This window comes from Kogia breviceps, chromosome 16, assembly GCF_026419965.1.
Source record: "Kogia breviceps isolate mKogBre1 chromosome 16, mKogBre1 haplotype 1, whole genome shotgun sequence".
Lineage (NCBI taxonomy): Eukaryota > Metazoa > Chordata > Mammalia > Artiodactyla > Physeteridae > Kogia > Kogia breviceps.
In genome coordinates this window covers 65,694,779-65,711,370 of record NC_081325.1, presented here as the reverse complement: position 1 = coordinate 65,711,370, position 16,592 = coordinate 65,694,779, and the positions used below count along the sequence as shown (strand labels likewise).

General features: G+C 43.4%; 1 protein-coding gene across 1 annotated transcript in view; it reads right to left on the bottom strand.

Moving 5' to 3' along the window:
- Nucleotides 1–15,560, bottom strand: part of HS6ST3 (heparan sulfate 6-O-sulfotransferase 3) — a 677,449-nt gene extending 661,889 nt beyond the window's left edge. Inside the window, exon 1 of the mRNA XM_059041568.2 lies at nucleotides 14,624–15,560. Within this exon, the coding sequence (XP_058897551.1) occupies nucleotides 14,624–15,330 (707 nt within the window). The 5' untranslated portion in view covers nucleotides 15,331–15,560. The remainder of the gene's footprint in view (nucleotides 1–14,623) is intronic.
- Nucleotides 15,561–16,592: the final 1,032 nt, after the last annotated feature.

Sequence of the window (16,592 nt, the reverse complement as noted above, 5' to 3'; positions counted from 1 at the left end):
GTGGATTCCGAAGGAAAGGACAAGTGTAGCAGGGTAAATGGGTTCAGCACTGGCTAGTTTGAATAATTTCAGTGGGCTTTGGGGAATAGGGGTTGTCCCAAGTCGTCTGATACCTGGCCTGGGGTGATTAGGGCAAGGGGGATAGTGGTCTGGAGTATATAAGAGCTTGAAAAAGGAAGTAGTTGGACATATGGGCTCTGGATTGGTTGGTTTGCATACGAAGGCATGCTCACAGCCATGTTCATTTACTATCGCAAAAAATTCGCTAACCCTGGGAGGAGCAATCCCTCAAGCATCAGCAAGGCCCCAGATGTCAAAGCACGAAATACAAAAACTAGAAAACAAGGCTATTATAACAGTAACCCACCTAGGTCAGCCTTGGTCCTGCCTTCCTCCTGCTGATACTCTTACTACCTACCCAGACAGCTGTCAAATACACACAGTATCAGCACAACCTAGGGATAAGAGAGATGATCCTAAAATCAGATACGCCTGGGTTAAAATACCTGACTGCTCCACCAGTGATTAGTTCTGCAACCATGGACAAGTCACTTACTATCCCTGAATTTCATCTTCTCATCTGTACAATGGAGATGACAGCAGTACCTACTTAATGCAGGTACTTACATGCATAAAGCACTTTGCCTAGAGCAGAGTAAGCGGTCAAAATGTGTCAGCAATAATTACTATTTCTTCTCCCTCTGATTTCCCTAAAACTGTAGTGTGATTGATACATAGTAGATACTCAACAAATGTATGTTGAAGTTGACTGAACCAACAAGAGGATGAAAAAAAAAAAGTCAATAAATAATCCTAGTTCTTGAACCAATCATAGAAATGCAACACTTTTAGGAAGACATAGGTTAGAATACTCGACAGGCTAGAACTTGGAAGTGAGACCTGGATTGGAAGTCTAGCTTTAATATTTAATCCCATGTGACTTTCTAGGACAGGATGGAGATGCTACTGGTAGCCTCTCCAATATCCTCCCTCCTTTCCCTTGCTGGGAGAGCCCCCATCTTGTTCTGCTGTCTACATGTGACTCGGAGGGCAATCCTATCCCCATATTCAGGGACAAATCCTGGAGGGTCCATTCCTATTGCCAGTGATTGGTTTCCAGATGGGAATGTGACCCTTTCCACTGTAGTCATTGTTCATTTGGCAAGGAAAGGAGGCATCCTATGGCCCAAGTCAGCAAGCTCAGGGTGGCAGAGTAAAGATGTAAAACCACCTGGGTCCTCAGTAAAATAACAGTAGCTAACATTTAATAGGTGTTTACTATGCTTTCAGCTATTCTCCTAAATGTCTGTGTGCATTAACTCATACGATCCTCATCACTAATACCTGGCAGGAATGCTTTTATTACTGTTTTACACAATGAAAAACCTGAAGAATTTAGCAATTTGTGCAAAGTCTCCTAGTAATACATGGTAGAGTTGGGATTTAACCTATAGTTGGGCTTCAGGATCTATGTTTTTGCTGACCTGGGTCTGGAAAATGTTATTAAGACAGAATCAACCAATTCCCTCTGGGCTTGTTATGAGATTTTAAATGGCTTAATAAGGCAATTTGAATTTGAGTTTTTGCTAAATGCAGCTGATGGCATCCTAATAAATATATTCAGATTCTTCACCTTTAAAATGGAGATACTTCTCTATGTCTCCTAGGGTTGCTGTGAAGATTAAGGAGAGTTCAATAAATGAAAACGACGTCCTCAGTTCTTCTGAGGACTCTGACTACAGCCATCACACCTCTCACGGTCGTCCATAGGTTTACCGAATGGAAAGTCTTATTCCAAGACTCCACCCTAGCCCAGGAGCTATGTGTGCTTCTAGGTCTCTGCCCATGCTAATGTATATATCCTCCTGGAAGTGGCCAGGCATTGCCTCATGTATAAAAACTAACTCATTACCAAGGAAAAATATTCTCCTAACAGATATGTATTATAATGCAAACTCTAGACTCAGGAGGATTTTACTTTCTGTTCTTTTTTCATAATTAGCCGCAAAATCAAGTTATGTAGTGAAGAGCTCAGTGGATTATCGCATCCTAAATCAGAGCAAATGAAGAAGAGTTACATTCTGAGCTCACTGTCATGACATATTATTAACTGATAGCTATAATTTATAGCCATCCTATGAAAATAATGAAAAAGTATGAATACAAAATTTACAATATTAACTCCTGGATAACTTTCCCAAAAGGGTAAAGCAATGGAAAAGAAAGAAAACTTTCATACCTTGATCTGTGCCAAATCCCTGGAGAAAAAGGTCTCCTGATGGTCTAAGGAAAAGACTTACATTTTGACATACATTTTGACAAGTCTTTTAAGATATATTATGCCCTGTTCTAAAAGAAACTGCTCATTACTTTAACAAGTTGTTGAGCTGAATGTGTATTCTGCATATTTTTCAACTGCATCTTTGTCATTCCCCATTTTTGAAGATCTCTATAAAAGGTGAATTATCTATGCATTGCACTTTCAAAATCCAACTTCCCTTCCTTTTCCATTCTATGTCAAAAAAATTCTCACTGTCAATGTAAATTTAAATTTGTATTGTACTTAATATACTTTACGAAGTGCCTTCACAGTCATTTCCTTAATCCACAACAACTCTAAAAAAAGAGATAGGACATATATTCTTATCCAAATTGTCCAATAAATTTGTAAATTTATTTATGCTTGTTTTCATTTATTCATTTATTTGACAGCCATTATGTACCAGGTACTATTCTAGGCACTGAGGATGCAGAAGGAAACAAAACAGTTACCATCTTCAGGAAACTTAAATTTTGGCAGGAAAGCCACACAATAAACAAGTAAACAAATCAATGAGGAAGCCTAGATTCAAACCCTGGTTGCTTGATCAAAACTTTAGAGCTCTTTACAGGATGGATACCAATCTGCCTCCCTGGTCCAAATTCACTGATGCAAATGTTCTCTTTGCCATGAATTTTGGCAGTTTGACTTCTTGGACTTGAATCTCTTCGGGTTTCCAAAAGGTCTCAGATGTTTTCCACTCCCCTAAAGTAATCCAATGGACAACAGTCAAAATGGCATTTAATAACCAACACATTCAGAGTACTATTATATTCCCCCAAACAAGAGAATCATGGAGGGAGTTAAAATTGAATTTAAAAAGAAACACATGCACACATAATTGTTTGTGTGCATTAACTCATATGATCTTCATCGCTAATCCTTGAAGGAGGTCATCTAAAGGATGCAACAGCTGGCTGCCCCAGAAGCGGACTCGGGCAATCGGAGGCTCCTGCCCCACTCCCCTGTCCTTGGAATGAATGCTTCATCTACCATTCCCACACTAGAAGCTGTTTCAAGAACATAGCTTTGAGAGAACAGGGTGCTGCTGAGACCATCTGGACAGCCTACATGCCTGAACCTCGTTAAAACCCCTATATAAACTCCTAAGATTCTAGCAGGTGGGTGCGGAGGTCTACCTTCATGTGTAAGTTCCCTTGTTTCTTACACCTGCCACCCACGCACTTGGACTGACCTGCGTCTTTCTTGCGTCCCTCCCTGCCCTCTGTGTACGGAGCCACCTTCAGATTTCACCAGGGAAGTCCCCAAGGTTGCACAGCCACACTAACACCAGGGAGGAATGTTTTATCACCATTTTACAGATCGAGAACTGAGACCTTGGAGAATGCACTCAATGTGTGCGAGGTCACATAGTAATACATGGTAGAGTCAGGACTTAAACCCGAAGCTGGGTTTCAGAAATTAGGTTCTTTGCCTCTATGCTTTACTAGATCTAGAAAATGCTGTTGAGACAGAATCAGCCAATGCTAAGACCATTTTTTACCTGGAAAAATAGGTTCACATTAAGTTTTGAAGTACAAATTAATATCCTGCAAGAGTCTGCTCATTTAGTTATCAGCAGTTGTCTGGCTACACAGGGTTTCTATAGGACAGCATCTCAAATGACTGCCCTTGCCTGTTTTCCGTCTCACAGCACTCACGAGCAGGTTAACTCGTCCCATGTATCATTAGTAATTCATGACTTATTTGTGAAAGTGCAGGGACAGCACTACCACAGGCCGAATACAATGAACATCTTATTAGGAAGAAATTAACAAATGAATTGTTGCTGATCAATAAGTGTTGAAGAGAAAATTACAATGATAGTAAAGCCTAAATAATTTACACACAATATTGATTTTTTCATTACCTTAGTTATTCTTTACAGCACATAGAAGGAACTAGGAGAATAAAACTTTCAAAGAAAAGAAATTTATCTACCGTGGTGTATGGTAGGCTTAAGTCTGAATTTAAAAGACGAAGAATGGACCAGGATAGCGGACAAATATTTTTAGTCTAAAAATGCATCCCGTAATAAATGTGACACTTCCAATGTAGCTAAGTTCCTCTGTGTTGACCAACGTTTTTATACAGAACACTTTCAATAGTTATTTATCAAGAGAAGTACTGATACCAATGGTTATAAATAGAAATATCAGAAATAGAACAATCCATTAATCCACCTCTTTCACGGCTTATATGAAAGACACAATGACAAATTTGCTGAAGCCACATGGGAAAGAAAACATTCTCTGAAACCTCTCCCAGAATCTTTAAGTTAATGGACTTAGATCCATTTGAACAGAGTGCAGGTTCCTTGTTGCTAATAACTTCCATAGCCAGCAGAAAACAATTCCCGAAGGCCATTTTCTCGCAGCAAGTAACTTTCATACGGAGGTAAGGGTCTGAAGATGAGCCTCCTGTTTACACACTATTGCTGACTTTAACCTTGTCACAAAATGCTGTCCCAGAGAACAACAAAAAAGTATTGTGCATAAGAAGGGTTGTGAAAGAGGATGGAGGTTGGTGTGTTCTTCATGGATGACGGTGTTCCCAGAAACTCAAAATCCCCTCCTACAGATGGGAGAAATGAGTTTAACGCATGTGCACCAATCCCAAGGGATGTTCTAGGTACAGACATTGCACCGAAAATTGCTTTTGTCATTCATATGTTGAATAGTATCTCGCTCGGTGCGTTTTGACTCTAGAAATTAAAGCAGTGAATCGATGGTTCTTTTCTTATCTTTTCTATCGGAGTTTTCTCAGATACCAACTTCACTTAACTATTTTTCAGTATCTAATATTAGGAGATTCCAGGTTCATAATGTTTTATACAGAGTTGCATGAATATATACTTTCAAGCACATCCTATCCCCCCCCAAATAAAGATGGAAATAGTGTTTCAAAAGTCCTTTAAAATTAAAACGAAAAACATTAGAATAGTTTCAAGTGTGATATAATTTTTTTCTTCCCTCACCTGTTACCTTCAGTGGCTTAAAGCCACATTAATATAACTTTTAATGTGCTTAATGTTCTTGGAAGAAAATCTAAGCAACAGAAAGCATCTCATCTCGCGAATATGCTTTTGCAAACTAGAGCCAGTTTTGCAAATTATTTTGTCATGTCAACTAATATTGTTATATAACTTCAAATTTATAAAGTACCTCTCACACAGATATAATATATTGATAAAATGTATATTATCCACTCTGTATCATAATACAGATCCAACTGTCCAAATGTGTCACGATCACCAGTCAATTCTAGAGCACTACGGGGACAAAACACCCAAATCTAAGATCATTTTTATTACTCAGTGAAAAGTCCCTTGTTATGGTGACGGCTCCACTGCTGAGTGTCCTTCGCTGCATCCACCCTTCTTTGGATGGAGACTAATGGTCCATACAGAAAATATGTGGTACAGGTACTAAAAGAAAGGGTATTTGTTCTGAGTCTCATATGTAGAATTGAATTGGGCATTCATAAAATGAATTAGAAGAAACTTCAAACTATTTTAAGTCACTGTGCAAGTTCTTCTCCATGTTTCTCCCTTCTACCCCTGCAACTCCACATCCATTCTCCACCTTTCTCTGCCTTGGTGAGGCCTGGGGAATGAGGAGCTCGCTTGTCCTTTAGCTTCCAGGTAAATCCAGCCACTGGGAGACGATGGGAGGAGACGGACAGGTGGGAGGAGAAAGGAGTCAAGATATTTCCTTCCCCCCACCCCCCTCAGCTCCTTACTGCTGGCAATGGCTGCCTTCTACAAACAGCTCCCATGGAGAAGCCCTTCCTACCTCCCAAGCTGTAGCTCCTGTCAGGTGCCTGCAGACATGGGATGCTGACACTGCCTGCCTGGTTCCACCACTTCATGCCCAGGGTGGCTAACTGCTTCCCTTGTTACTAGTTGTAAGGAACCTCACGTCCAATGTCGGTGCCCTTACTTGGTCCACACCTCTGTAACTAGTCCACCGGCAACACCACAGGGTACCTCTGTTGGCTGCCAGGACCTACAATACAGCTACTAATGTTTGAAACGGCAACCTGATACAGAAGAATAATGCATAAGTAAATAAAAGAACATCAGCCACATTCAAATACACCAGCACTGCGAATCAGATAGCCTCTTAGATAGGTGATGACTTCCCATAAATGTACTAATGAGACAAACCATTGCATACAAGATGCATTTCTGACCTCAACTCTCAATATCACCATCTTTCTGATTCAGTTCTTTAAGGATTTCATTCTTCACCTTGACTACTTTTGTCCTTCTCCTCTCCCTCCTCCGTAGCGTCCTTCTAATTTACTCTCTGCATTATCACTGTCTGTTCTCTCTTCCTTGACATGTCACCTTGTTCTTTACTGTGTTATATGGATCCTACCTGCAGATTTCCACACACAGGCCAAGTTACCACATACCTATGTTTCAAGTCATGTTTACTTTTCCTTCTGGGTCTATGTTTTCATTTTTTTAAGTAAATCTATACAATTCTACAAGTTCCTAATTAAAGTCCACAAAATACAGAAGCTATCATCCAGGTTTATAGTTATACATCCATAACCTTAAATTCTTTGAAAGAAATACTCTGTAAAATATAATAAATAAATATGGAGGACATCAAGGTGCTTAGCTTTTCTACCCTCTTATGTTTATAAAAAAAAAAATAGAATGCAGGGGCAACGGTGAACATACGGTGTTAAATGCAAGCTTCTGACAATAAATGACCCAGTACTTACCAATAAAGCGTGGTACTATATTAATAATAGCAATGAACTACAACTATTTATGTGCCCACAGGCGACTAATTCAATTTCACTGCAGGATTGCTCCATTTATGAATTTAATTGTATGTGTTTAAACATTTTTGTTGCTGTTTCATTAATATCCCATAAAAAATAAAATGACATGCTGAAGAAAAGAAAGAATGCAAGTTTCTATTCACAGCATTAATTAAGTGCCCCTTGAGTGCCCATGGTATCCCGAGAATTAACATCTACTTTTATCATTTATGGCTTTTCTTTTGCATCACACCTTGCAAGTTCATTTTTGCATTGTTCAGGATGAAAAGTTCCAGATTCAAAGAGGGCAGCACAGCTTCACATATCATTTTATTTTCACACGAAACAACGCAGCTGTGTAAGACAACTCCCATGAGAGAATTAAAATAGTGACTTTGTCTGTGCCAATGCATGAAGAGTGCCACATGCATTCTTAGCACTCACCATGAGACAGTACTATTACTCCTCCCATTTTTCAGAGAAGGAAACTGAAGTACAGAGCAGGTAACTGACTTATTCAGGGTTATGTGACAGCAAGTGGTTGAACTGGATTAAAATCGAGCTACGTTGACTTCACAGCCCATGCTGTAAACATGACCCTAATCACATTCACAAACTGGGCATCAGCACGATTTTCAGGAATATTCAGGGGCTGATATATTTGTCATTTTCTCCAATTTCTGTTGAGGACCTTTTTCCTTACTCAGGGTCTCCTTCCACTGCTCTCCAATATCACAATCCTTAACCACAACCGCCTTGACCATCAGGCTTTCACCAGTAATAATCCAGAGTCTACGTTACTGGTACTTTTCTTATCCTCCCATCCTACGTCAGAGTTCTCTTGGTTTAGGCTGATTTTTCCCTGAAGTGAGAATGAATGATGAGATTAACCTTCCCAAGAGGCAAGAACATCTGTTTGTACCCAAATGAATGTCTCATCTGTGGCGTACGAAGAGAAGCTCCTAGAATGTTCTAATAAGCCTTGGTCCTGATACTTACTTTGACTCTTCTTCTAGCGAACAAGGGGAGTAGACATCTTGTTAATTATGAAAGGCGATTATTAACAATTCGAAATTGCATGACAAAAGAAGAGAGGGATGACACCAAATGTCTGATAATCCCATCTTTCAAAGAACCAAAGTCTTGTCAAGTTATGCCGATATTTTTTAAAAGTAATCTAGATCATAGAGCATATTTTTAGCCCACATTGATTGAACATCTATAGGTCAGTCTCTGTACTGGGAACTTTACATATGTTTACTGAATAACTGTATTTGCTAGAGGAAGATATAAACAAATAACACTTGTCTAGGTTCAACAAGTATTTAGGATAATTCCCAACACATAGTCAAATGCTTAGCTATAATTAAAACAAGGTTATATTAGCCAATTAAAATCAACAGAGACTTAACTATGATATCCATAATTTAACAAACTCGAAAACAAGATAATTGATTACTGCACAATATTAATTTGGGTTCCGCATTTACTTGTTTTCATACTAAACCTATTTCTTGGCCTAATAATTTATTTCATGACTCTTAAAATCACATTAGGATTTGCCAGTCTCAATTAAACCTGTTTAATTCATTATCAAGCATAAATAACTTTCAAATGGCATAAGCTTCTGATTGTCCTTAGTCAAAATGAGACGATAATAATTAGCTTTGGGAAATAATAAGAGTCTAAGATCAAGCAAATCCATTTCACTAGTGGCTAAATTTACCTGCCTTCCAATTATTACATGAACACTTATATTTCTCTGAAGTCAACCCTTTCAAAAATCCCAAGGTAACCAGCAAGAAAAATGCAGAAAAATAAATCACCTCTTACCATTTACCACTTCCAGTTTTATCTTCACAACTCAAAAAAATAAAAAAACTGAATGGGTTTAGTTCAACCTCCTTCTGATTTATAGCAAATATCAGTCGTTTGAACCAGAAGCAATACTTTAAGAGACCCTGTAATGAACATATAAGTGGATATGGCATATAGACAGAGTAATCTCTTATCTCCTTGGTTTTATACTGCACGCAAACCTGATGGCGAAAATTAACCTTCTTTGCAGTTCCACATTTCTAATTAGAAGAGACATCAAAAAGATTATCCCTTAGAAAGCAGCATGGGCCATAATATTCTAGATAGCCTTGAAACAGAGCTCTGCAGCCTCCTTATATATTTTAGCCTGCTGTCTAAAGGAAAAACAATAACCAGATGCTGTTCCAAAGTGGTTATGGCTTTTTTGCAGCAAGTTGTGTTATATTTTCTCACCTTACCTTTTTATACTTATTATGAAGAAGCAGACGTTCTAGTATACAGGACCTATTTATTGCTTTTGGCCTTGAAAGTGTAAAATAGTCTATACCATCAGACTGTGCAATACTAAAAGTTTCCTTGGTAGAAATGCTTACACATCTTTGAGAATTAACTAGTTCATTTATAATCCTTGTGTGTGTGTGTGATGGAGGTTGTTTTGTTTTCTCTGTACAGGGCAAGAAAGAGGAGAAGAAAGATACTGTGAACTCAGCCTAGATTAGAACACAGAACCTTAAAATAAAAGGCCACACAGGCTAAGCCCTTCCCCAGGAAGAAATTCCTTCTACAACATCAGACGTTAGATAGAACAAATCTCCTGCACCTTCTACATCTTCCTTCTTTGAGTATTTGAAAGCAATTTTTATGTGTCTCCTATTTTTCCCCATTTTCATATTAAATATTACCAGCTCCTTCAATTACTCCTCATATGACGTGATTTCCAGATGCTGCGAATGAACTGGAGTAGTAGCTTGACTCAAAATTTTTCTTAAAAGTTTTTTAAAAGAGATCTGAAGGCTTATTTACAACTATAATCGACACAATTACAAGGACTATCCAGAACCCAGTGGTCTTCCAGAAGCTGTATGCTAGCTCTCCTTCTTGTGATACACACACAGATACACACTACTGATGGGGTGGTTCTGTGATACAAAGTGGGTCAGAGACCCTCATTTCCCTGGCCACATTGATTGGCTGAAAGAACGGACACAAGTTCCAAGCTGGACTAATCTGAGTCATTCCCCAAGCTTTTAAATTGGAACCCAGAGAAGACCTGCTTTCATCTTAGCTGGTAGAACTATTAGATTTGATAGCCATTTACTCATTTCATGGAATAAGCCAATTTGATATAATGAGTTCAATATGAAAAGCAGTGTGGGGAGAAAGTTCCCACATCTCCAGTTCCAACTGTTCTTAAAACCAACTCCACCCCTATCTTTCCTGTGTTCTGGTTATTAAGTCAATAATTCCCCTCTGCCTGAATTGAGCTTGAGTCAGGTTTGTATCATCTGCAACACAGAGGGTCCTACCTAATACAATGTTCATAAGATTCCAAGCACTCTAACAGGACCAATAGAATGTGGTCATAAAAGGAAACAATTGCCATCCTACCCTACAAAAGGTATGGATGGAATCTCTTTCCATCATTTTAAGAATGAGAGCAATACCCACTTATTGAAGAAGATCAAGGTCCATCTTGCCTAATGGCCCAAGCTCGTAGGGCTGACACTATTTGTTCAAAACTGTATTCCTAGACTTATCACACAGTAGGTGCACACAGTAGGTGCTTAAAACACTCTCCATTATAGTTGTCATAGCACACAGTAGGTGCTTAAAACGCTATCCACTGTAGTTGTCATAGCACACAGTAGGTGCTTAAAACGCTATCCACTGTAATTGTCATAGCACACAGTAGGTGCTTAAAACGCTCTCCACTGTAGTTGTCATAGCACACAGTAGGTGCTTAAAACACTCTCCACTGTAGTTGTCATAGCACACAGTAGGTGCTTAAAACACTCTCCACTGTAGATGTCATAGTGAACAGAAGAAACAGTAGGCAAAACGTTGAATATAAATTATCAAAATGAAGACATGAGTTCCCTGGGGAAACTTTAGACATAGTTCACCTCCTTAGTATGAGATAACCCATTTGCCATATAAATTATGGAACTAGATTATCTCTTCAGTCTTTTTTAGCCATAAAATGCTACGATTTTATCCACACTCAACAATGGTAAAGAAGAGTCTTCCAAAGACCTGGGTATGCAGACAAAAAGGGGAAACATACTGCAATAATGAAGGAAATATGAAGATAATGAGAAAGAATATCCTACCAAATAAATAATAGAGAAAAGAGAGAAAAAGAATGGGAAGAAATCATCACTAATATGATAAAAGAGGTCATTCAGATAAGCCCTCTTCCTCTTAGCTTCCTATCTTATTCTAACCAGTTTCTGTGGTCAGAAATGCCCTCTGTACTGGACCCAAACTGCCAGCCCCAGAACCTCGCCCCTTCCTGGCCCCTTATAACCCATATGACAGTTCCTTCCACTCTACCACAAATCTCCTTCCAGAGTTGGCTCCCCGCTTCTGCCTTTGGTCCTAGATGTTCCCAACTCCTCTCTCACCATTCCAACCAGTTTTTCTTGTCACCAACAGAATGTGTACTCAATTATACTGTGTCCTCCCACCCCTGTTTCCCATCCTGTCCTCTGCAATGACTGATGCCCAAACGGCCATCCGTAATTTTCAATTTATTGCTTCATGTTTTGAACTTAGAATTCTGTCTCCATACAAATAATCATAAAATGGCATCTCTACGAATTAAGGTGACCCATTTACACTGAGCTGCTCTAAGGAACTGACCTCACATCCTTTCGTGAAAGAAGGCCTTGATTAGGGGAAATACTGCTGTTACAATTAGCAACTAATATTTAAGTATTACTATATACCTGCATAGTAAGTATTGAGTGCTGTGTAGCAGCATATTATACTATGCACAGATACTATACCAAGTATTTTACATGTGTTTGCTCATTTAATTCTCATAACACCTCTAAGAGGAAAGTACCGATATTATCCATATTTAAAGATGAAGAATCTGAGGCTCAGAAAGAGCAACTTACTTACTTACCCAGCTGGTAAGCACAAGAGCCATGTCCATCGGACTCGACAATCCTTGCTCTTACATATAACATGACCCACAAGGACAATGATCCCTGTGAGAAGTGGGGAAGGAGGGGACCTTGGGGGAACCAAAAGCAAAGAGACTAGGGCACCAAAGTCAGCATGATCTACTTCTTGATTTTGCTCAGAGTCAGCCCTATTTGAAGTAGAACCTTGTTCCCATTACGTAGCAATAGATTATCTGCCATTTTGCATTGTGGAAATGGACCCTCCATTATCGAAGCTAATCTAGTTGACTGTAGAATGCTGTACACAGACATTCTCAGGACAGACAACTAATTCAATCTTCTCTGTGAGGAAGGTGCAGCTGAACATCTCTTCAACTTTTTCCCTATCGCTTTTGATGCAGGGCACTTCACCTAAACCACATAGCTATTCCTTCCTAAAGCATCCAGAGAAGAAAAGTAATTGAGAATACCAGGAAAGAAAGAGAGGGTGAGGACAAAGAGGAGGAAGGATTATAAAAAATGGTACCAAAAAAATACTACCACAAAATTTTAAAAAAATTTTTTTAAAGCAAACCAGTGCAGGCGATTATCTGATAACTTCTGATTCTGAGAGAAATGAGTCCATCACTAAACAAAGAAAAGCACTTGACTGTGCAATAGAAACCATATGTTCAAATAGCCAAGGTGGCATTTTCCTACATCACACAGTAGAGAGATAGTGAGTATTTCCTACAGAAGTACGACCTCACTGCTGTAATCTGCGCAGGGTCTGTAGCAGCAGCAGCATTTCATCACTAAGCAAAAATCCAATTATTTTTAGATTCCATAATCTCTAATTCCTCTAAAATCTTCATCTATTCACTAACAGTTTTATATACATTGATAGAAAATAATGCCAGTCCCTACTGAAGAATCACTAGATGTTTCTATGTGATAATCAGTCTCTAATTTAAGTGAAATGGAAGCTGTGAATCCGACTAGTAAACTCTTTGGGGTCATTTAGGAATTAACACATAAAGGTGTAAATACAAAAAGTACAATTTTGGGTGAAATGTAGCAGAGACTCTCTCTCATGAAATAATAATGTCTTTTGGTAGAAAGTTTGTAAGTAATTATCAACTGAAAAATTGTCTTAAGCTAAAATAGAAGGGCAGGATCTAAAACACTACACAATTAGAAATCTTTAAAAGTAAAAGGTCCTTAAAACGTACTAAGGAAGGAGCCTAATGCATTCATTCCAAGTCCAACCAGTTTCTTATTCTAAGCAATTTCCATTAAACAGGGAAAGGAGCAGGGAGGAGAGAAAGTATTTGAAAAACTGCCAGAGTGAAAAAAAAAAATCCCATAATGAAATTTTGCTCATTCTTGGAGAAATGAAGTAGAATTAGATGCTTCAGTGGTGGTGAGTTCCAGAACCTGGGTAGCTTCCAGTAAATGAAGCTTTTCCATAATGTCAGGTGCAAAAAGCTATCTGATATCAACATACTGAGCTTGAGTTTTTAAAGTCCTATTTCCTTGCACAAAATTGTTTGAAACCTTTGAGACAAAAACCTCAATAAACTAGTATTCCAAGCTTTTAATATTTCAGTCCCTCGAGCAAGCATGTCAGATTAATCTTCAAATTGCAATGGGCAGAAAGAACATTCAAGCAAGATTCTTAAGCCCATGCCTCTCTCAGAGGATGTTAATAAGGTATGCAGTTTCATTGGCTATTAAGATTTCAAACTTTCCTAATTCTCAGCAGCATTACTATTTAAAAGCGGGTGTGGATGGGGGTGGGAGAGGAAGCTAGTCTATCCTGAAAGGAAGGGATCTTACTTATTAAATCTTTGAATCCACCTAGCGTTTACCACACTGCCAGGCACACAGTAGGCATTTAACACATACTTTCAGAATGAGTGGATGGATCGGCCTGGGGGAGAGTGGAAATCTTGCTGAGAACAGCATGAGTCCAAACCCTGGCATTGCTCAGCAACAAAGCCCATCTCCAGAATTAGGGTTACAGAGGTAGAGCAGGAATTTGAACGTGTGTCTTCAAAGTGGCATCAAGAGGACTGTTTCCTGAGCAGGAGAGCAGCCACCCAAGAGCCACTAGACTCGTCTCTGGCTTCCCCATGCCTGGAAAACTCCTGCCCTGCCTCTCTACCTCCAGCTCCTCCTGCCTTTTAGCGGGTTTGAGTTTCCACTCACAGCGCTTAGGTACAGGATTCGCCCTCGCCAGTCTAACCCAGGCCTCCTGGCCATTCCCCGGTTCTCCGGGCATCGGCTGGGAGGGAGGCCACACCGTGCCAGGCAGAAGGAAGGACACACACACGACGATGGCTCCCATCACCTCTGGGGGAGGGGGGGGCGCGGGAATCGATGGGGGTGAGGTGGGGAGCGAGTTCAAGGCCAGGGCACCATCCAAAGGTTCCTTATCCCTCCCCTAGAGCCTCTGGCCGAACCGCTGGAAGATGCTGGGGAACCAGCAGCACGCCGCCCGCTGAGCGCGGGGCCGCCGGGGTCGGGACGGGGTGGGGGGAGCTGGGAGGGGGGTGGCAGTTGGCAGGAAGCGAGACGCGGCAGGGGACAGTACCTGGTATGGCTGTGGTTGCGGGGACAGTCTTTCTTCTCCATGATGGCCGGCACACAGTTGGTGAGCTCCGTCCAGTCGGCGTGCAGCCCGCAGCTCCAGCCGGTGGAGAAGCGGGAGAAGAGCCACGTCTCCTTCTTGCCGGGCCGGTGGCAGGTGCACTTCTTCTGGCCGGCTTTGCAGCTGCACGGCTGCTCCAGCCGGATGTTCTTCACCAGGTGCCGCCCGAACGTGGTGCCCCCGGTCTTCTGGATGTGCAGGAACACGATCACGTCGCGCCCCTTGATGTTGAAATCCACGAAGCGGGTCAGGTCCTTCAGGGTGAAGTTGGAGCGCGGCACGAGCCGGGGCAGCGATCCGTTCTCGGGGGCCTCGGGGTCCGGCTCTTCCTCCTCCTCCTCTGCCTCCTCCTCCTCCGGGTCCCCCGGCTCCTCGCCCTCGTCCTCCGGCGCCGCGGCCCCCCGAGGCCCCTCGGGCGGCCCCCGGGGTGGCGGGGGCAGCTGGGGCCGTCGCTCCCAGTCGTCGAGCGGCGCCTGTGCCGGGCGGGCGGGACCCGGGGCGGCGGGCCGGCCGGCCTCCCCGGCGCGGGGCTGCTCCCCGAAGTCGGCGCAGGAGCTGGTGCAGGAGGGGGACACGTACTGGTACATGATGACCACGAAGAGAAGTGTGAGCACCGGCGTCATCAGCCACTTGTTGAACCTTTCATCCATGGTCCCGCTCTCAGGCCGGCAGGCTACGCGGCGGCGGCAGCGACGCTGTCGGGCTCCCGCTCGGAAGTTTCGGGGGCTCCGGGGCGCCGCTCCGAGCCCGCCGCTCCTCCATGCCCCTGACGCCGAGGCGTGCGGCTGGCTGGCGGCCCCGCGGCACACCGGCGCTCCGGGGCTGACAGAGCCGGGCCTGCGAGTCTAGCGGGGCGGCGGCTGCGGCGTGGGGCGCCCTGCGCTCCCGGGGGCGCCCGGCTCTGCCGGCTCCCTGCTCCCGCCCGGGCGCGGCGCGCGCTCTCAGGCGGCGCGGGGCACCCCGCCGCCGGCGCTCAGGCGCTGGGGAGCGCGGCTCGGGTCCTGGACCTGCCCCGGGGCAGCCCGGCAGCCGGGCAGCTGCGGCCGCGAGCTCGGGGGCTGCATGAGGCTCTACCAGGGCTCCGGCCAAGGGCGAAGGCGCGGCCCGGCCGCCCGCGGGCCCTGCGCCCCGCACGCGCGCCCGGCGCCTCTGCCCTCCGGTCGCGAGGCGCCGGAGCCGCGAGGACGGACGGCGCCCGCCGCCAAGTTAGCAGAGGAGCGCCCCGCCCCGCCCCGCCCCGCAGCGGCTGCGGACGAGGCGCCGGTGCAAAGCCGCCTCCCCGGGCGAGGCGCACTGCTGCTCCGGGTCGGTCCGCCCAGGCGCGGGCACGCAGACACACTCGCACACACTGGCTGGCGCCGCCACAACCCGCCAGCCGGTGTGACAGGAGCCCTGCTACCCGGAGCGAAAACCTGCCCTAGGTACGGAGCATGCGCCAAAGCCTTCCCCAGCCCCCGAAGAGTTTCCAGGGGAGGAGTCCGCGGCTCCGCGGGGCTCGGAGCAGGCGACTGTGGGTGGGAATCTCTTCAGCCTAGAGCCAGGAGAGATTCGGGAGAAAGGCAGAGGCGGGGCGAGGAGAGGATCCGAGGAGATCGTCGCTGGCGCGGATCCGAGACCTCCAAATCCGCAGCTTTCTCCATCTGAGAGTGGCCAGAAATCTGGCCAGTCTGTCTGCAAGGATAACACCTGCCCACTGCTGGGCTGACTCACCTGGTTAGGACTTTGCAGGAGTTGGCTGGTCCCTCGCCGACAGGGGATATTGGCTCTACACTGCTTTTAATCTCGACACAAGACGTTGTAACTGGTGCTCAAGTTTTATTCCGGTCCTTCCGCACGTACAGACTTGGTGTGTACAACTCTACAACTTTATTCAACCAGCATCCATTCATCGATTACCCATGAGGCGCCTACT